Below are 22,142 nucleotides of genomic sequence, written 5' to 3'. Positions count from 1 at the left end.
GGTGGAACCAGAGCCGCCTGGCCGCCCCCTTCTGTGGCCGGGAGCCCTCCTGTGCGCCCCCCGCGTCCCCTCAGCATTCTCCTCTGATGTGAAACTCGTGTTGTCCAATCTCTCACCAGAAATGATGGAAGTGACCGTGAGTAGGCTCAGCGTGAATAAGAATCTGTTATTTTTTACTTCTGAAAAATGAGGTTCGACCTGCATTATGAAGTTCATTAGTTTGTATTTTGTAGCTTGGTGATTCTAAACCCCGGCTAGACGTTCGAATTACCCGAACCCAGAGAGCTTTAGAAAATACCAAATGCCTAATGACCTGTCCCAGAATAATAAGTCAGGATTGCTAAGGCGAGGTCCCGTATTAACATTTCCTACAATCATGGCAGGCAGGTGGAGTGTGCAGGGGTTAAGGTTGAAAACCACTGAGCGGAGGATAGCGAGGCAGGGAGGGCGGGTCTCAGACTGCTCCTGCTGCCACTCAGGAAAACAGTACTGCTAGTGAGCTCACAGGTGCTCATTGTATGCAGGTGAGCCTCTTAGTACTTTTTTTGTGGAACAAAATTACCTTCAGGGACTCCTTACAATGACCGATGATGAGCTTATTTCATTTTTACAGATGTGTATATGGAAAACTTTGAGGAGGTAAAGCACTTTCTTCAGAGTGGAATGACACTTCTTGGGAATGTTCTCTATTATAAAAGTGAGATGTAATCTGTATAAGTAGCTATACAGTGCACCTGGTTTTTCATTGCTGTTGTCACAGAAGACGTAGACAGTTCTTGTCTGGTGAGCATGCCTTGGTCCTGCCAGCTGAGATCTAGGTATAAGGTAGTGATCAGTCAGGAATCTTCAGATTCCAGGTCACACGTCCTGGCTTCCTAGTTCCTAGTACCAGACTTTGCATGATTTTCCTGAAATGCATCTTTGTGGCAAAGGGCTAAAAACAGCATTGATAACATGCTGTCCGGCAAAGACTCTGGTAATATACATGTACGCTCTAGTAAGTCCAGCAATTGCAACCCTATGTACTTGGATGTAAACCCTTTGCACATTCACACATGATCTCTCGTGTTATATTTGCAGCTTCCCTGTGTGGTCTCCATCAGGAAGCGCTGTTCGGGGAGGGTGAGATTTAACTGGTTGCGAAGTCCGAGATCACTTGCCCTCTAGTCAGGACAGCTTTAAGACCATTAAAACATGGGTGTTTGGGGCCCTGGCAGGTTGGCTCAGTGGTAGAGCATCGGCCTGGTGTGCAGGAGTCCCGGGTTCGATTCCTGGCCAGGGCACACAGGAGAGGTGCCCATCTTCTTCTCCACCCCTCCCCTCTCCTTCCTCTCTGTCTCTCTTCCCCTCCCGCAGCCGAGGCTCCATTGGAGCAAAGTTGGCCTGGGCACTGGGGATGGCTCTGTGGCCTCCACCTCAGGCACTAGAATGGCTCTGGTTGTAACAGAGTGACGCCCCAAGATGGGCAGAGCATCACCCCCTGGTGGGCATGCCGGGTGGATCCCAGTCGGGCGCATGCAGGAGTCTGTCTGACTGCCTCCCCGTTTCTGGCTTCAGAAAAATACAAATAAATAAATAAATAAAAAATGGGTGTTTGGTTGGTGTTGGTTCTGGTGTGTGGTTTCATACATTTTAATCCATGTAGTGCCAGGTATCCGCCACCACCATCAGGATATGGACCAGCTCTGTGTTTGAAGGGCTGGAGTGTTGCTTTAGATCAGTGGCCACCTGTGTCCTCCAAACAGCTGAGGAGCCTTGACAAGCTTGTCATCTGTGAGAGATTTCGGTAGGTGCCAGCCCGTGCTAACAATTTCTTGACAGTTTGAAGACAGGCCCTTCTGAAAATTTGACTGATGGTAGGAGTGGAAACACATGGTGGGGATGCTATTCCTTCTTCCTGGCTTAACAAGATACTGTAATCCTTGATCCCAAAAAGAAGGACTTGAGATATGAAAAGGAGGCTGGAATCAGAGCTTTAAAGCTGTGGGTACCTTCTGGAAAGAAACGAAATGATACCCTCTCTAGGCCTCCAAGAGTAAGAGGTTGCTGGGACGTGGGAACGGAGACTGGGGCGAAGTGGATGTCCACAGGGCAGTGGATGTTCACAGGGCAGTGGAGGCGGGTGCCAGGTGAACCCTGCCCTCTCTCCTGGCTCTTCATCAGCCCTCCTTCACCTTTTCTTCCCAGATTTACATCTGGAGCTCTAAGCTCAAAGACCTGGAGGACTTGGGTCTGATCTTCGTTCCCCAAAGCCTGACACCCTCAGTAGAATCCTCTCTAAGACAGAACAGCAGGAAGCTTCTTTGATGTTCAGGGAAGCTCTTGTGATAACAGTGTTCATCCTTTGATCTCCACAGCCAAAGAGTTACCAGCTTCAGGTTTAAAAACTCTTGACAGTTTTGTTTGCTTTGCACCAGGAAAGCGTAAGATCCTAAGATGAACATCTCTACCTAAATACTGTATAATAGCATAATTATACCCTAAGAAAATAAAAACTTGCTGTCTTCAACAAAAGAAATTCAGGTGGCTTTTCTTTGCCTTTCGGCACCTCTGCTATAAGCAAAGGGCACTCAGAGTCTCTGTCCCAAGAAGAGGCAGGAACGTAGCCATGGGTGGGAGGTCAGGGATCTGCTGGTGGAGATAACAACGGGGTCCATGGTGCCAGCGCCAACATGGTGAGCCCTGTTCCTTCCTCTGTGCGGAAAGAAATGCAGTCTTCTATAAGGGAGAGAGGGAGGGAGGGAGGGAGGGAGGAAAGACATCTGAGCTGAGCCTGAGTAAAGAGGGTAGGGAAGATCTTTTTCTGGCAGGGGAAAGAACTAGTTCAAAAGGTCCCCCTTGGCCCTGGCCGGTTGGCTCAGTGGTAGAGCGTCAGCCTGGTATGCAGAAGTCCTGGGTTCGATTCCCGGCCAGGGCACACAGGAGAAGCGCCCATCTGCTTCTCCACCCCTCCCCCTCTCCTTCCTCTGTCTCTCTCTTCCTCTCCCGCAGCCGAGGCTCCATTGGAGCAAAGATGGCCTGGGCGCTGGGGATGGCTCCTTGGCCTCTGCCCCAGGCACTAGAGTGGCTCTGGTCGCAACAGAGTGACGCCCCGGAAGGGCAGAGCATCGCCCCCTGGTGGGCAGAGCGTCGCCGGGTGGATCCCGGTCGGGCACATGCGGGAGTCTGTCTGACTGTCTCTCCCTGTTTCCAGCTTCAGAAAAATACAAAAAAAAAAAAAAAAAAAAAAAAAGGTCCCCCTGGCTAACAAGAGGTTGGTGTGTCCGGAACAGAGAGAAGGCTGTTGTTGTCACTGGTGGTAGGTATAGTAGGAGGCAAGGCTGGGTCATGTAGGGTTATAGACCATTCAAAGAGTTGACTAGTTTGTTCTTAGAGAAACATATTTTAAGCTGAAGACTAACATGGCTGTATTGATAAGGTTAAAAGACCCCTCTGACTGCTGTGTGAAGAGAAGAAAAAGTGATCAGTGAAGAAACACAGGGCTTCCCTGGATGACCCCAAGGGGCTGGTGAAACATGATCAGAGTTGAGTAATATGATGATGGCTGAACCGAAAGGACTTAGTCTGGGTTGTAGGGATGGGGCAAGGGTCGAAGATGAATCAAGGGTGACTCGGGCTTTGGAGCTTGTGGGGAAGGGATGTATCCTGCAACCCAACAAGGACAACGGGGGGGGGGCAGATATTGGGGGGTAGATTCTGAGCAAATCAAGAGTTCTGTTTGGCCTGGCCAAGCGTGAGTTGACTGTGGACGATCGAGGTGAGGTGCTAAGGAGTCCGTGGGTACCCATGTCTGGAGTTCAAGGTCACAGTCAAGCGTCTGTCAGTCCTTTTTAGGAGTTTTTAGGGATTTTGGCTCCTTTGAAAACTTTTAGTATTTTAGAAACATTAGGTTGTTCGAGCACCCTCTGATGCTTGAAAGTGACACCCAGAGAACATACCAGAGCACGTTGGAATTTCTCCCGTCCCTCCTGGGGAAGACACATTGACGCGATGAGCACACGGCACCCTCTGCAGCTATACCCATTGCACTGTAGAGGAATGGTTCTGAATATTCCTCCAGACCCGGGCGGTTGTGTTTCTGAATTCTTTCGTGCACCGCCTCTTTCCTGGGTCAGACGTAGATCTCACTTCCAGTTTATGTATGCTCCCAGTGGAGTGCAGCACAGTCATTAAGATCTAACAAATTGTTAATCACGTTCGCATAAAATAGTGCAATCACAAGCATGCCAGATGTTTGTGCTTAAGTGTCTTGTACGTGAATATTGGGTCCTGTTGTCCCTTGACCCTGTCCAACTGGCCAGGGAGAGCGTAGTCCTTGTTGACTTCTCTGGGGGATGAAACAGAAGACGACAAAGAAGAGAGGAATGGATGATGGCCGAGTGCAGAAAAAAGCCTATAAGTCAGACCCACTTCTTCATGTTTGGATAAGCTTTCCCACTTGAACTGTTTCTGGCTTAAGCTCTGCTTCCCCTTTTTATCCCAATTTAAGTCACTTTTGCTCTTTCCTGAAAAATCGTCCTTCATCTACTCCAATGAAGATATTTACCTTATTCCCTCAGTTACTGTTCCTAGTAACCTTGTGTTTCCCGTATTTACTGTTAATTTGTTCTGTTAGAAGGTCTGGTTATCTTCATCCCCACCCCCCACCCCCGATTACCTCCTTGGAGAAGAGTGTCCGATTTTACTGACCTTTTCGTTGTCTCCCTCACATGATCAGACGGGTCCCAGGTGGTCATGTTGGCAGTGCCTGGGTTGCCGGAGATGTCAACACCCTAGTAGATTTTTTGGATAGGCAGATGCCCAAGCACTCTCTGAAAAAAGTAGTCTTCTTCCCTTTCTGCAGTATTACAGCTGTGTGACCATGAGTAAATGACTGGATTTCTCCAGCCTCTGTTCTCTCCTCCATAAGCAGGGATAATTATAACCTACCCCTGAGATTTGAGTTAAATGAATGAACACCTGTAAAACACTTTGCAGAGTACCTGCTACATAAAAGGAACACAATAACCTTTAGTTCCTTCCCTACCTACCCCCTCTGAGTCTTTTATTCATCAGGAAATAGTAACCACGCACTCTGAAAACACACAAGCCAGAAAGTGGCTATTATAAGACAGACAAATTGATCTTCTTCGGAAGCAAGCTAGACCGAAAAGATGAAGGAAATTGGCAATCAAGAAGACAAAGTGGAGAAACAACACAGTGGTTCTCAGAATGTGGTCCTGGGACCCACAGCCTCAGCATCACTCGGGCACTTGCTAGAAATGCAAGTGCTCAGAGCTACTGAATCAGAGACTCTGGGAACAGGTCTGGGCAAGCTGTGCTTCAGCAAAGCCTGCACCTAATTCTGATGCACATTGGTCTAAAGTAAACTCAACAGATACTGGGTGAGGAACACTGGTGTGTGCTTCTGCATTTAGTCACTTACATTCTTTCCTGAAAAATCGTCTTTCATGTACTCCAGTGAAGATATTTACTTTATTCCCTCAGTTACTATTCCAGTAACCTTGTGTTTCCCGTATTTACTATAGTTTGTTCAACCACATCTCTGAATTGTTCACAAGAAAATAGGGGATGGCCGATGTCAGGTTAATCTTTGACTTCCGGTATGGAGGAAAGGAAGCAGAGAGCCAAAACGGCGAGAGAGGAGAGCTGGTACATCACCAGGAGCTGTAGCTGCCCCAGCACCGGAGTCTTCGCCTGACTTCCGGTCTGTGGCAGCCTCTCCTGCTTGCTGCCTCATTTGCCTGTGTGTGTCTCTTTGTGTGTACGCCCACACACGCAGAATGTGTGTAACTGATGAAACTATAACCAAGCGTGGGAATACAGCAGACCCCCTCCCACTTTGCTTTGCTACTCTTGTCTGACTAGAAGTGCATCTAGAGTGCTTATTTGCAATGACTTTGTACTGAATTCTTTTTTTAAAAAAGATTTTATTTATTCATTTGAGAGAGAGAGAGAGGGAGAGGGAGAGAGAGAGAGAAAGAAAGGGGGGAGGAGCAGGAAGCACCAACTCCCATATGTGCCTTGACCAGGCAAGCCCAGGGTTTTGAACTGGCGACCTCAGCATTCCAGGTTGATGCTTTATCCACTGCGCCACCACAGGTCAGGCCATACTTTGTACTGAATTCACTTGGGGTTCAAAACTATAGATTCACCCACTCTTTTCTTTTCCTTTTTCCCTAGGAAATTCCACTTACTTGGATGACCATGGACCACCCCCTAGTAAGGTAAGGTCTCTGTTTGTGGTGTAAATCCCCTCTTCCTATTCTCGGAACCTACAGCCCCTCGCAACCCCAACCACAGCTCTGAATCGGCCACAAGAAAATAGGGGATGGCTGATGTCAAGTTCATCTTTGACTTCCGGTATGGAGGAAAGGAAGCAGAGAGCCAACGTGGTGAGAGGGGTGAGCTGTTATTTCATCAGCACCGGAGTCTTCGGCTGACTTTTGGTCTTTGGCAGCTTCTCCTGCTTGTTGCCTCATTTGCCTGAGTATCCATGGTGGCCGGTGATGCCCACAGCCTGGCCTCCCCATGCCTGGCACCCTGGCTACACTCACCTCTGCCCACGTCTTTTCGGGCTGCTTTCACTGGGACACTCCACCCAGGGTTTTGCTCCTTAGAACCCGATTTCTCTGCCAGTGCCCTCTCCAGACTGCCTGGCCTATGTGCCCACTGGTGTTCTTTCTATAAGCCATTTGGGCTTTGCCTTATTGGGGTCAGAACCATCCAGCGAAGTATTAGTATAGTTCCTCACTACTATCTACTTTCTTGAAATCAGTGAAAACCAAATGTCAATCTACAAAAAAATAAAATTAAAAATAAAATAATAAAGACAGCCTTTGACCACTGAAGGTGATGCCTGCAGAGACCTGACAGTTTTAAGTTCACAATGAGAAGAAAATCAACCACTAACCTTAAAGGCTGGGAATTCATGCTGATGTCAGGTTTTGAGTTTGGGATTTGAAGAACTCTACCCTATTTAAGACCATGAGCTTCGGAATTAGGTAATTCTGGGTTCACCACTGGCTCTGCCACTTTCAATGTATGACGTTGGACAGATTACTTAATATTTTGACCTTCAGTGTCTTAATGTGCAAAATAGGATTAAAAATACTGCCCACACTACAGGATATTTTAAAGGATTGGATGAGCTGATATATGATAAGCACTCAGCATTTGGCATGCTATGAGCTTTAAATAAGTGGTGGTGAATGTTAACTAGCCTGGAGTAACATTAAAATCATTGATGAATGGTACAGTAGTAGTACTTATCACAGTCATGAAGGGCTCTACCATGTGATCCACTGGATATTGAGTGCCTGTGATGCTGCAGGCACTAGGAATATAAATATGAGACAAAACAAAACAACAGCAACAAAGTAGCCCCTACCCTGGAGAGGAAAAGAATATAGAAGAGTTGACACCATCTGAAGAGAAGAGCCACGTCTAGTTCATCTCGGTAGCCTCACGTCCCTGCACTAGCGCACTGTGGCTATTCATGCCATTTCGCTGAGTTGGACCATGCCATCCAGAGCTGGAGTCTGAATCCGGTCTCCTGGCTCCTCTCCCAGCGCTTTCCACTAGGCCAGTATTCTCAAATTCTAACTTGCACCAGGGTTTCCCGGAGGCTTGTTAAAATGTAGATTGCTGAAGCCAGGACACCTGAGTATCTGATTTGGTAGGTCTGAGGTGGAACTTGAGAATTTGCATTTTTAACAAGCTCCCAAGAGATGCTGGTGTTGCCGGTCTAGGGACCACATTTGAGAACCATGGCTCTAAAGGCCATGAATATAGAGAAAACCACTTCCCTGGTCATTTTCCGTCTTCTTTTTTACTATTAGTAGTCTACAGAGAGTGGCATGGCTTATTATATAAAGGCTATTCATTAATATCATGAAGACTCCCATTGTAACTTTTCATGTAGTGAAAACGTATTTCCTTTGGTCAACAACCTGCTTCAGAAGGCAAGTAAATTGGGTGGGGAGGAAGAATGGTGCAGAAGGCCTGCTGGGTTCCTTTGCCATTAACTGTACTTCTCTCCCACGTGGGGCCAAGTGCTCTCCAGGGAAGAGGAGTTAGGTGGCTCTGTCTGGGGGACCCACCAGCTGTTTCCCTCAGTGGTATGTCAGGATATCGCTTTACTGTTGCCGGGGTACCCATCCTGTCTGTCCCTTTGCTGGTATCCCCAGAGCCGGCATTCTGTAAACACGGAATGGGCCCTCTCTCATGCCCCTAAAGGTCTTTCTCTGTCAGTGCACCCCCACCCCCCAGTCTGGTCCACGCCCCTCCCTCTTTCCCCACCTCCAGCTAAGGCTCCCTGTGATACACAGAAACGATTAGGTCATATCAGATCATTTTAGACCACTTTCAGAGTAAAAGAGTTTATAAGCTTTTCTTGTGAATATAATCTCTTTAGACAAGCAGAGGTTTGTATAGTACAGAGTTTTTCATTATAACTATGTTTTTATTATCTAGAAGTAGAGTAGCAAAAACAGTCTTGACTTTCTAAGCAGTAGACAAAATAAGAAGAATATAAAACTGGATAAAAATAGTACTGGTATGTTAACATCTTTTCATCCATGCTTATTACTTCTGACAGTAGACAGAAATGAATCCCAGCAGTAATGAGGTCAGTCTTTCAGAGTAAGGTCCCTTGAGTGTCCCCCGAGGCGGGGCTTTGGCTATTTGGATCTACAGACCACTGGCACGTCCAGGGACCTGGTGGCACCCAGAGAATAAGGACTCACACATGTGTAGCCTCCAGAGTAAACCCCCACTTAGCAGGGGACAGCAGGACCATGTCCCGACCCACAGTGTTCATCTCTGCTTAGCATTCCGAAATAACTTTTTGATGCCAAGACCAAAAGATCTGTGATCTAGATGAAATTAGATTTTTAAGCCCAGAAAATGGACTGTGGTTTATAAGTGAGTTCTCATTCTCTTAAAAACGCAGTTCTACAAGTTTTACATTCCACAAACAATAGCCACTTGGGGAGTGGAGTGTGCGTCACAGGCACTTACAGCACCCGGCCTGCCGTCGCCTCCAGTGTTTTCATGAAAAGGAACCAAATCCCTCTGATTTTCACTTGTTTTGAAAATTTACTTTAACCTCAGAGCTCACCTTCATTTTTTAGCTAAGTCACTTAAAAACAGATGTTAGTATTTTCTTTTGTTGACCACTTTTTTGCTGGCATTTTGTGTGTGCACAAATACAGTCTTTAAGATTAGAGTTCTACGAGGAATGGACATGTATATCTCTCTTGAATGAAATAAAACAATATCCTCAAGTATAAAAAAAGGCACACAAGAACAGCAAACAGTGCACTTCTTATAAAATTGTGTATGTCTCTGTGTGTGTACACCAAAAAACCTGGAAGGATAGTTGTATTTCTCTCCCGATGACGAAATTTCAGATTTTTACCCTATTTCTTACGCTTTCCTGTATAATTTGAGTTCACAAAAGTAATGTCTGCTCAACCTAAAGACCAGGAAAAGGAATTCCTGGTGTCATATTGAACTTGGGCTGAAATCTTGCTGTCTCTGGCTCCGGGAACATCCCTTGTGCTTCTGTGGAGCCTCCCAGAGTGGTCTTCCCTCTGAAGTCTACCTCATCCCCTGCTGGGTTCGCCTCACCTGGAACAGAAGCAGCGGGCATTCACAATGATCAGGTCTCTGGTAACCAAGACCGCTTACTTTTCACATGTGTTGGGCTTCCAGGTCTGATAGATAAAGGAGAGTTGATCTAAGCAACTCAAGGAAGATAAAGTCACATTCCATAGCTGATGTCTATTGTTTCCTATGCACCAAGCACTTTGTATGCACGTTTAGTCTCTTTGAAACTCTATTAAAAAAAAAAAGTAAGACCCTGGCCAGTTGGCTCAGTGGTAGAGCGTCGGCCTGGCGTGCAGAAGTCCCGGGTTCGATTCCCGGCCAGGGCACACAGGAGAAGCACCCATCTGCTTCTCCACTCCTCCCCCTCTTCTTCCTCTCTGTCTCTCTCTTCCCCTCCTGCAGCCGAGGCTCCACTGGAGCAAAGATGGCCCGGGCGCTGGGGATGGCTCCTTGGCCACTGCCCCAGGCGCTAGAGTGGCTCTGGTCACAACGGAGCGACGCCCCGGAGGGGCAGAGCATCGCCCCCTCGTGGGCAGAGCGTCGCGCTTGGTGAGCATGCCGGTGGATCCTGGTCGGGCGCATGCGGGAGTCTGTCTGACTGTCTCTCCCCGTTTCCAGCTTCAGAAAAATACAAAAAAAAAAAAAAAAAAAGTAAGAAATTTTTTAATCCTTATTTTACAGATGAGGGAACAGGATCTTATGGAGATCTTGCCACAGGTCATGCACTGAGTATTGGCTTTGAGAACCCAGCCCAGGGCTGGTAGTTTTGGGGTTCATGCTTTTAACCATTTCAAGATTACTAATTTAAGTAGAAATAAAATAACTTTTTACCTTATTTATGGCATTTAGTCTTTTATAGAATAGTTATTTGGGACCTTAACTACAACAGTAAGCAAGTTTTAACCCTCAATATGCCAGAACAAAATAGCCATCACCATTTGCTAGCTGGGTCCAATGAACCCTTAATTTTTTAACCACCTAGTGAATTTTTTTATGTCTACCTCATCTTTTTCCTTCCAGTCACCTTTGTATACACATATATCTTCAGCATTTGTCCATTAAAAAACTGTATAAAATAAAATTTGATAAATGTCATAAAAGTTGAAAAAATACTGTCCTACATTCATTGAACAAAATGGATAATCCAGGTTCTTGTTGCAAAATTCTGAAGTTCTTTGTCGTGATGACTCTCTGCATGAAATGCCATATTTTCTTTTTGTTCTTAGAAATATATTATTCGCTCACTGACCCTTGAGTGCTAGAGAATTGGTCTAGGATGTCATCATCTGAAGACTTGTAGCCTGACGTTTCACCCTCATGATCAATTTCACCATCATCATCAGTCTTGAGTGCTGTTGTCCAACTCCTGGCATTCATAATGCATGTGAAATCTCTACCTCTGTCAACTTCCCTCCCTTTGTCTTTAGAACATGAATAAAAAGTTCTGAATTCTCCATTCTATTCAATGGAAGTTAAAAGCAAGCTACAAAGATGGTGCCTCCAATCTTCTTTTATATCTTTCAGAAAGATTTACAATTTGGGGAGTATTGCAAGAAGAAATGTGAAGGGTGATGCAATTGTGACCATTGATTTCTCTAGTGAATCATTCTTCTAGGCCTACATTGTCCAGTATAATACCCATTATTCTTCTGTAGCTATTTAAATTTAAATTGATTTAAAGTCAAAAAATAAAAAGTTAATTTTTTAGTTGTACTAAACATATATAAAATTCTTTGTAGGAAAAGAATAGAACAGTTCTTATCACTGAACAGAAGTGTAGTTCCAAGCTATTTCCATAATTCTTCCATTTTTCTATTACTTTAGTATTTTTAAAGCATATTTGGGAACAATTGATGGATAATTGGTAGATAATTATTCTAGGATAATTAAGTAGCAAATTGTTTCAAGATGTAGAAAAAATAAAATAATTAAGATCTTATAGTGGATCTTAAAATTTTTTAAAGAGGCTAATGTACCCTACTTATGTGGTAATTATAGTATTTATTGTTATAATTATAAAATTATAATTATAGTATAAGGGCCTATTATGCAGTAATTACAAGGTAAAATGAGTTTTATTCTCTTTATTTAAAAATGTGTATTTTCTCTGGAACATCTCTGAGAATGAATAAAGTCAAGAAATATTAATCTATACAAATAGTTAGAACTGCTCAAAAAAACTCCAAAATACAAAATGGGTCCAATGGATCCTTATGGTATATAGAGGGTTAAAATAGATGACTGATGTCTACATTTGTATACAAAAGTATTTTGACATATGATACTTATATAATATATATTATTTTTATATATAATGTGCTAGTTGGTATTAGTATTCAAATTCCTATTTTAAAGTGAGTTCAGGCCCTGGCCGGTTGGCTCAGCGGTAGAGCGTCGGCCTGGCATGCGGGGGACCCGGGTTCGATTCCCGGCCAGGGCACGCGGGAGAGGCGCCCATTTGCTTCTCCACCCACCCCTCCTTCCTCTCTGTCTCTCTCTTCCCCTCCCGCAGCGAGGCTCCATTGGAGCAAAGATGGCCCGGGCGCTGGGGATGGCTCCTTGGCCTCTGCCCCAGGCGCTAGAGTGGCTCTGGTCGCAGCAGAGCGACGCCCCGGAGGGGCAGAGCATCGCCCCCTGGTGGGCAGAGCGTCGCCCCTGGTGGGCGTGCCGGGTGGATCCTGGTCGGGCGCATGCGGGAGTCTGTCTGACTGTCTCTCCCCGTTTCCAGCGTCAGAAAAATACAAAAAAAATAAAAATTAAAAAAAATAAAATAAAGTGAGTTCATTATTAGAGTGTTTATACAGCTTATACTGAACCAGCAATCTCCAAATAAATGAGAGATGGTGATATTGAGAAAACATGTGCATGGGACCGAGCAACGTCTCACAGTGACACTAAGTTGCTCAGTGAAGGCTAGTCCTTCTTACCCAGTCACCCTCAGAAGCCAGCTTCCTTTTGGTGTCGATTAATTATTGAGTGCCTACTGTATGCAAGGGAAGACACAAGAAGTTGAAGATAATCTCTAACATCTAATACTTTATAATCTAGTTGCATATCAAGATCTCAAAGAATCAAAGACTATGAGAGCACCCGATTCTGTGGTTGACATATTCTTCAGTCTAAATGACCCTATATAACCAACTATTCATTCAAGAGTTTACTATGCACCAAATTTGTGTTGGGCTCTATGCTAAGTACTGGGGCTGTAAGTCTGCAGAAGACACATTCCCTGCCCTGCAGGAGCTCAGAGTCTACCTGGAAGGACAGGCTAGCAAACAGGCCCAATCTAATATATTAACTAGCTGCTGACTGCTATGGTGAGGGTGAACACGGGGTCTCCCCCAGACTTCCTCCTATCCAAGTGAGAGTTCTGAAGGTCTAGTAGGAAGAACTAACTAAGTCAAAGAGTCTGGGATGCAGGGAGTGAGGAAGGATGGGCCTCACCACTGGGTTTGGAAGAGTGGTGGGTAGAAAATGGAGATGAATTTCCGTGAGGATCTTGGCTCTACAAGAGAGAGAGAGAGAAGAAAAAAAAAAGATAGCTCAGGAGAGGAGATGGGAACCATGTTGGCATAATTGAATAGTGGGAAAAAAGTGGCAAGTTACTAATTCAGTCTGGACGGTATTATGGATTGAACTGGATATTTTTTCCACCACCCCCACAGAAAAAATATGCTGAAATCCTAACCACCAGAATCTGTCATATGGTATACAGAGGGTTAAGATAATTTGGAAACAGGCTCTTTGCAGATGAAATCAAGTTAGGATGGAGTCATATGGCAGTAGGATGGACCCTGTACCCTATATGAATGATGTCCTTACAAGACTACAGAGACAGATACAGAGAATGCCATGTGATGGCTGGAATTGAAGCTGACTCTGAGTTTCTCAAATTGAGTTACCAGAACCTGAAGAAGCAAGCTTGTATAAAGGAAATGTAGCATTAAGGACCCACTGCGGGATGCTTACACATGCCTGGCATCATGCTAAGTCCTTTCCACTTATTGCATCTAAGCGTCACACCTCTCGGGGGCGGGGGCAGGGGGTGGAATATTGCTAACCTCTTTTAGAAATAGAAAATTGAAGCTCCAGCAGGCAGAGATTCGAGCTATGCTGCCACAAGCCCAGGAACACCGAGCATTGCTGGCAACCACTAGAACCTGGGGCAGGGGCCTGGAGCGGAGTCTCCCTCAGAGTCCCCAAGAAGAAAGTAACCCTGCTGACACCTTGCTTGCAGACTTCCAGCCTCCTAAACTCTGAGAGAATACACTGCTATTGTTTTAAGCTACCCACTTTATGATACTTGGTACAGCAGCCCTAGGAAGTAATTTAATTGGGTTGAGGTTAATGTTTTCAATTACTAGGATAGTATTGACTGTTATGCCCTGTTAGGCATTATCTGGTTTGATTTAATAAAACTGAAAATAGTCCTCAGAAGTGTATTATTAGGATAAATGCATTTTTGTGGTGTTTTTTTTTTTTAACATTCAATACTACTCAAGCTTCCCTCCAATATTCCTTCTTCACTTTTCTTTTGTTGTTTATCATTTCATGTCCTTAGCATTTTTATTATCCCCAATATTCTCTCCAGTTTCCTCTATTTGGAATTTATTTCTACTGTTCAAATTGTGTTTTTTAAGGTACAAAAGTCATGTTATATTATATTATACCTTTCTTTGAAAAGATCCTCAGTGACAATTCATTTCAGAGAAGGTTGCATAAAAGAAAATTCCAATTTTCACAGAAAAAGAAGCTATGAGAACAACAAAGAAATATAGTAAAGAAGTCTGTTGCCCTTTAAAAAGTATGCCCCTGTTTCTATCCGAGACTTCTCAGCCTGCCATTGGACACCACTAGCACCGAGTCTCCAGGAAAGATTGCGTTTTCACTTCCGTTTTCAGTAGCTCCTTTAACTTGGAGATACATTAGCTGAAAGGAAATGTTTTAATGTTCTGTAGAAGAGAAACCATGGTTTACATTCTTTGCTTGGAGCCTAAATTGGGAAACCACATACCTAGTAATCACAATAGGTAAGTGACTTCTGGAAGCTGCTGGGAGCACAATTACTCTCAGGTGTCTTGGCTGAGCATCAGTCAACTTGGAGAGGTTTCTGGATCCAAAATTCCCCTTTCCCTGAGGGCAGCAGGATTGCTGGGGTTTCGTGTGCACATACTGTCTGCTTTGGTCAGAATCACTTTTTACTTGAAAGAGCAAGACTGAGATTCAAAAGGAAAATTAATTTCTTGATTTTTGTCCCCCAAAACCTCAAAACCTATTTTTCAAGACATGCACCTGGCTATCTACCTGGTTTTCCTATTGTCTCTGAGGACCTGTGAGAAGCAATAAATGTCTGGCACAGGACTGCTTGTGTGCTGGGCCCTTCTGTCTGACAGTTCCTGAAGCCGTTACTGCAGACGGCAGGGCCCTGGTTTCCAGCTCCCTTCCGTCCTGCTGGAAACACCACTGGACGTGTCTTCAGACCCACAGTGTCTTATTTCCCTTGGGGAAAAAAATTGGCACTCTCAAGAAGTTTATGTCTTCTTATTTTCATCTAAGGCAGAAACAATAAAGCTTTTTTAACTATGAAGTATCACACACACACACACACACACACACACACACACACAAATAGTGAAATAAATAAAACATGCCCCCCATCTACCTAATATACCCATGCCTAGGATTTGAAACTTGTTACTGTTTTATCTCGCCGGACTCTTCACTCTGACTTTCTCATTTGTGGCAAGGAGGCTGAGAAGCAGGGATTTTAAATTCAGATCTCAGTTCAAATACTAGTGATGTGACCAGTTACCTTAGACCAGGGGTCCCCAAACTACGGCCCGCGGGCCGCATGCGGCCCCCTGAGGCCATTTATCCGGCCCCCGCCGCACTTCTGGAAGGGGGCACCTCTTTCATTGGTGGTCAGTGAGAGGAGGATAGTTCCCATTGAAATACTGGTCAGTTTGTTGATTTAAATTTACTTGTTCTTTATTTTAAATATTGTATTTGTTCCTGTTTTGTTTTTTTACTTTAAAATAAGGTATGTGCAGTGTTCATAGGGATTTGGTCATAGTTTTTTTTTTATAGTCCAGCCCTTCAACGGTCTGAGGGACAGTGAACTGGCCCCCTGTGTAAAAAGTTTGGGGACCCCTGCCTTAGACTAAGTCCTTAACCTCCTGAGTTCAATTTTCTAGTTCTAAATGGGATCAGTAATGCCCACCTCTTGGACTTGTGAGGCTTAAATGCAGCAAATGGAAAATACTTAGCATGACACCAGACACATGTAAGCACCCAGCAGGGGTCCTTAGTACTGTAGGTATTTTCTTTATAGGGCCTTTGACAGATTCTGGAAACTCAGTTTGGAAACTTAAGAGTATGACTTGCTCACAATCCCCAAACCCCATTTTCTTTGGATTTTTTTAAAATTAATTTATTTTTTTTCCAAAGTTAGAAGCAGGGAGGCAGTCAAACAGACTCCTGCATGTGCCCGACCGGGATCCACCCAGCAAGTCCACCAGGGGGCGATGATCTGCCCATCTGGGGTGTTGCTCCATTTCGGCCAGAGCCATTCTAGTGCCTGAGGCAGAGGCCGTGGAGCCATCCTCGGTGCCCGGGCCAACTTTGCTCTGGTGGAGCCTTGGCTGCGGGAGAGAAAGAGAGAGACAGAGAGAAAGGAGAGGAGGAAGGGTGAAGAAGCAGATGGGCGCTTCTCCTGTGTGCCCTGACCGAGAATCAAACCTGGGACTTCCACATGCCAGGGCCGATGCTCTACCGCTGAGCCCACCAGCCAGGGCCTCTTTGGATTTTTAAAAGCAATTAATTACATATCAATTGGCCTGTCAGATACCATCTCCTAATTTATAAGAACTCTCAGGTCCCGTAGCCCCTCCTTTAATTCCCTGGGCTAGTCCGGCAATACTAAGCAAGGCCTTCCATGACCCATTGCCCTCTGTATTCAAACCTGACTTGACCCAAAGTCCTTTAAAAAAAATCTGCAAAAGTGAAGCTGCTTTTCATTTATGGAAGAATCAATCGCACCGGATAATAGGTTTGTGTTTAATGATTCATGATAAATATATTAGGATTAGAGAAGAGAGAGCTAGCAGGAGAGAATGAGGCAAGGAGTTCGGAATCAGTTTCACTCTGATGAGTGTGACCTTGAAAGAGTCCTTCCGCCCTCTCTCTCGTTCTCTTTTTTTGAAATGGTAGGAAAATTAATGACTTGAATATTTTATTTTTTAAATAACTCTTAAGTGCATGGGAGTTCAGTGTGTGCTCTAAAGAACTGTGCGCTCTGGTATTTTGTTTGTAATTAAAAGCTCAAAAGGTAAAAGAAAAAAGAGCTGCAAAAAAGCAAACAAATTAGCCTTACATAATAGAGTTATTGTTTCTTATCCCGAAGTCACCTGTATTCTCGCTTCACTTTCCTTTGCACAGGTCACAGCTCTTAACCATTAATGTGGCAATGCATGGCCCAGCTAGTGGCCTGCTGAGATTTCAGCTTTCCATGGGGATCTGGCTCCAAGTTTAGAAACAGTACATTGGAATTTATTTATTTTATGAGCAGGTAGTATGTCCACTTTTTTCTAATAAGAACATCATGAATGTATTTCTTCCTCAACAAATGTGTAGTACTATTATTAAGCACATCTTTCACTCCTTTTCTTTTTTTAATAATTAAAAGATTCTGTGAAGCTACAGGTCTGAAAACATGTGGTTTATGTAACTGGTCTTTTAAGCTCTTCCCCATTCCACTCCCTAGGCCCAAGGCCGGGTATCATTGATAGAGTGCTCTCCAGACCTTACTGAAACCAACACGGGTTACAGCCATGGACTTAACAGGTGGTCGGGGTTTGGGCTGCCTTTAACAGGAATAGAGAGCTTTATTTATTTATTTATTTATTTTGTATTTTTCTGAAGCTGGAAACGGGGAGACACAGTCAGACAGACTCCCGCATGCGCCCGACCGGGATCCACCTGGCACGCCCACCAGGGGGCGACGCTCTGCCCACCAGGGGGCGATGCTCTGCCCCTCCGGGGCGTCACTCTTTTGCGACCAGAGCCACTCTAGCGCCTGGGGCAGAGGCCAAGGAGCCATCCCCAGTGCCGGGGCCATCTTTGCTCCATTGGAGCCTCGCTGCGGGAGGAGAAGAGAGACACAGAGAGGAAGGTGAGGGGGAGGGGTGGAGAAGCAGATGGGCACTTCTCCTGTGTGCCCTGGCCGGGAATCGAACCCGGGACTTCTGCACGCCAGGCCAACGCTCTACCACTGAGCCAGCCGGCCAGGGCGCAATAGAGAACTTTAAATGAAGCATGGGATTTTGAATTTGCACATGGTTGATATCAAGAAATTGCTTTAATAAATTAAGAAAACCCGTGCTGCCATTCTGCAGCAGAGTAACAGCTGCCTCGGGGTGTTTAAAGTTGTTAATAACTTAATCATCTTAGTGGCTCCTAATATAGTTACCTCATTCTTTTTATTTGTTGTTTTTTTATGTCTTCCTTGACCATATGATCAAATTTTCGGTTTTCAATATAGTATTAGACATGCTCTGATTTTGCTTTGATTTGGAAAGTACAGAAAATTATTGAGTAGTAGGAAAAAATAACCCTCCCATCTGTCCCCACTCAGAGGCAACCATGAGGAGTTTTTCGCAATCCTGTTTGGTCTTCCTTTCTAGTATTTTAAGAGTACTAATGCCTTATATATCATGCGTTGTGAATATTTTGCCAGTCCTTTTATGTAGTTTTTATGTTAATTAAAGTTAAACAGGTACCTAGTGCACAGAGTTTAAAGCACCAAATGGCTCAGTGGCTTATTATAAAAAGGGACCCCTGACTACACCCTCCCCGTTACCCTCTGCTCTTTAGAAACAATTACTTTCTATTCTTTTTTTTTTTTTTTTTTTTTTTTTTGTATTTTTCTGAAGCTGGAAACGGGGAGACACAGTCAGACAGACTCCCGCATGCGCCCGACCGGGATCCACCTGGCATGCCCACCAGGGGCGACGCTCTGCACACCAGGGGGCGATGCTCTGCCCCTCCGGGGGGTCGCTCTGCCGCGACCAGAGCCACTCTAGCGCCTGGGGCTGAGGCCAAGGAGCCATCCCCAGCACCCGGGCCATCTTTGCTCCAATGGAGCCTTGGCTGCGGGAGGGGAAGAGAGAGACAGAGAGGAAGGAGGGGGTTGGGGTGGAGAAGCAAATGGGCGCTTCTCCTATGTGCCCTGGCCGGGAATCGAACCCGGGTCCCCCGCACGCCAGGCCGACGCTCTACCGCTGAGCCAACCGGCCAGGGCCGCTTTCTATTCTTTTAACTAAGTCTTTAGCATTAGTTTTCATATCTCTGAATAACCTGATTATATTGCTTCTTCTTGATTTTTCTTAGCTTTAGGCATTGTCTGTTGGCATCCTTTGTGGAGGAGGATTTAGCAATTTTATTGCAGACTGACTGCCACCACCACACAAGCACCCATCTCATTCCCAATCCTCCCAGACTGGATATGTTATTTGGGCTGAGTACTCAGTGTTTTTACTCTAGTCCAGTGGTTCTCAAAGTGTGTGCCAGGGTGTGTGTGCCACACCCTGTGTGCCCTAGAAGATTTCCAGGTGCGCCCTATGGTATTCCAGAGAAATATGTGCCTGTTGGGGACCAAAAAACCAACAATGTTTTTGGAATTTAGATTTTTGGGGGACATTGGCTGTAAGCTGACAGTCTGCCCAACCCCCCACCTCACTTGCCTGATTAGGTGCAAAAGGTTGTTAAGCTGTGGTGCTGAATTGTTTATACTACCCTCCATGTTCCCTGGAAAGACTGGAGGCAAGTTTCTTCTATCCTTTGTTTGGTGTAAAGTTAAGATGATATGTATGGTTGGGGTTTTCAACACAATTAAAAGTAAAAAGAGAGGAATTCTTCAATGTATTGACAGGGAAATGAAAGTTTGCCTTTCAAATATATGCCTAAACATTGAAGAAATTGCTAAGACACATCAGGCTCATGTTTTTCATAACACAAGAATGAAAAAACATAACACATCCGTGCCAAGACCTGCCGAATTTACTAAATCTTACTAAGAATGTATCTATACATATAAAAAGATAACTTTTTGTCATTTTTTAAAATTTTCTAACCCCTTTTATTTACAAATTCTAAAAAGCAACTGAAAAAAATGTGGCATAAAAATGTTTTTGATATCAGATTAAATTTAATTGTGTTGTATTTATTTCATTTAATAAAAGCAAGCTTGGACTTTATATTTTTTCTTTAATATTTGACTTAATTATTATAACATATTTCTCAGAAATTTGTATATAGTGCACCTACAATTATTTTTAGGATTTTAAATGCGCCCTGACTTCAAAAAGTTTGAGAATCACTGCGTCAATAATAACCTCAGCTGAGCTCTTATGATAATGTTTCCTTTCCTGTTTAGCTTTTTGTTTTCTTTGTAATAAATAATTGTCTTGTTTTATAAATTTATCCCCATACTTTTCTATGGTCCCCACATTACCCTCCAACTCTTACCCCGTGGTATAAATCTACTCTCCTGGCCTCTGGATACATTAGACGTTTCATCAGTGTTGGGCTGCTGGTTTTCTCTTGGGCCTTCTTGCCTGAGCCATCTGGCTGGTGGCACCAGCCTCCTGCTCCTGTGTCCCTTCACTCCTCTTCTGTTTGCGTCTATTTCCTGCATGGGATGAAATTTTCTGAAATACTGCTTTCTGAAAACGTCTTTATTCTATCTTTGATTGATAGTCTGACAGGGTATAAAATTTCAGATTGGGAATCCATATTGATCAAGATAGGCAAGGGTGATGCAAAATCTCAGTGGTTTCACACATTAGAGTTTGTCTTGTTTGTATAAGACTCTTTGTGGGTCTAGTGGCTCTTAGGAAAGCTCCCTTCCAGAGCTTACACAAGGACCCAGGCTGTTTATAACCCATGGCTTCACCTTTTCAACTTGATTCTGCATGGCACAGTAGCAGGGCAGAGAGGAGCTGGAGGAACGTGTAAAGACCTCATTCCTTCATCCTGAAAATGACATGTCACCTTTGTAAGCAGTTGGCTGACCAGAATTGGCCACAGGCCTACTCAATTGTTAGAGAGTTGGGAAATAGACCTCATGGGTATTGTGATCTTTAAATGCCTCTGCCACAAAACTATTTTTGAATTTTATGTTTATTGTATGTCAGTTTTCAGATACTATTTGGGTACTCAGTGGACTTTCAATCAAGAAACTGATACTATTTTGGGTTATTAGCTTGACTTTTTTCACTGATTTCTTCTGCTATATTTTCTCTTTCTGTCTTTTTTATCTCCTCTTATTTGGATGTTGAAACTCCATGACTAATTGTTTATATTTCTTATTTTTGTTTTTCTTACTTGATCTTTTTGCCCTATCATCTGGTAGAATTCTCATCTTTGTTTTTCAATGTTTCTGTTGGGTTACTTCCTCATTGTTCTCATTTTTATATTTCCAAGAGTTAGTTTGTTGTTGTTATTGTTCTCTAAATATTTTATATTACAGCTCTTGTTGTTTCCATAAAGGCCTTTTACATTTCTTGCAAAAGGTTATTCATAGATATTCTTTTCTATTCTTTGGTTGCTATTCTGAATGGAATATTTCCCACTACACTTTAAATGGATTGTTGTAATATTAAAAATTATTGATTTTGTGCTTTATATATATTAATGTTTCTGAACTTTTCATTTCAATAATTTTTAATTTTTTTTCTTAAGGAATCACATACTTATAAAATAAAATAAAACATTTATTTTATCTCCTTCTACCAAATTCTGTTTTCAGTTTTATAATATTACCCAGAATAATATTAAATAATGTAAAGTCCATGGTGGGGGAGTGTATATTAATTATCAGCATGTCACACATTTAGAACATGTACCTGGCACACAGTAGGACTCAATAAATATTTGTCAAATGAATAGTGGTTATAGATAACATCTTTGTTTTGTTTGAAGTTTTAATGTTAATGTTACAAGTGTTTTATCACTAAGCTAAATTTTGACACTGAGGATAAAATAGATATTTTTAAAATCATGTTAATGAAATAGTCTTAGTTTTCTGAAAGCATACAGTTATTTTAAGGGATTATGTTTTCTTATGATCTTGTACTTAAAAACATGCATTGAATTGAATTAAGTTAATTCACTTTTATTTTTAAAAACTAATGGGGGATAAGTTGATAAGTATAATCAGATACTTTTTAATCAATGTTCTATTTGTCTTAACATCTTGACTGGTGACCTGGAAAGAAAAGGAAATGCTTAGAAAAAAATCTTTGAGTTTGCAGCTTACTTGAATCTTTTTCTCTTTTTTGTCTGAGGGGAGAAGGGAATCGTAGTAAACACCAGGACTATCTACTGAACCTAGTGCCATTGTTAGCTATCACCTAGGGGGCTCCACTCAGAATGATACTGCAGCCCAAAGGACTATCAGAGCACTGGGCATCCTTCAGCAGGGAACGTAGCTGTTCCCTGTGCAGGCTGTGATTTATCTACACCCAAGAGAT

The 22,142-nt window shown here is 43.6% G+C and overlaps 1 protein-coding gene across 2 annotated transcripts in view; it reads left to right on the top strand.

Annotated features, from left to right (window-relative positions):
- The window catches only part of UST (uronyl 2-sulfotransferase), a 294,746-nt gene that overhangs the window by 107,089 nt on the left and 165,515 nt on the right, over positions 1–22,142 (top strand). For both annotated transcript variants that reach the window (XM_066373034.1, XM_066373035.1), the window contains exon 2: positions 6,184–6,227. In XM_066373034.1, the coding sequence (XP_066229131.1) occupies positions 6,184–6,227 (44 nt within the window). The remainder of the gene's footprint in view (positions 1–6,183; positions 6,228–22,142) is intronic.

This window comes from Saccopteryx leptura, chromosome 3, assembly GCF_036850995.1.
Source record: "Saccopteryx leptura isolate mSacLep1 chromosome 3, mSacLep1_pri_phased_curated, whole genome shotgun sequence".
Taxonomy (NCBI): domain Eukaryota; kingdom Metazoa; phylum Chordata; class Mammalia; order Chiroptera; family Emballonuridae; genus Saccopteryx; species Saccopteryx leptura.
The sequence above is the reverse complement of the archived record's forward strand: the minus strand, read 5'-3'. Positions and strand labels throughout refer to the sequence as shown.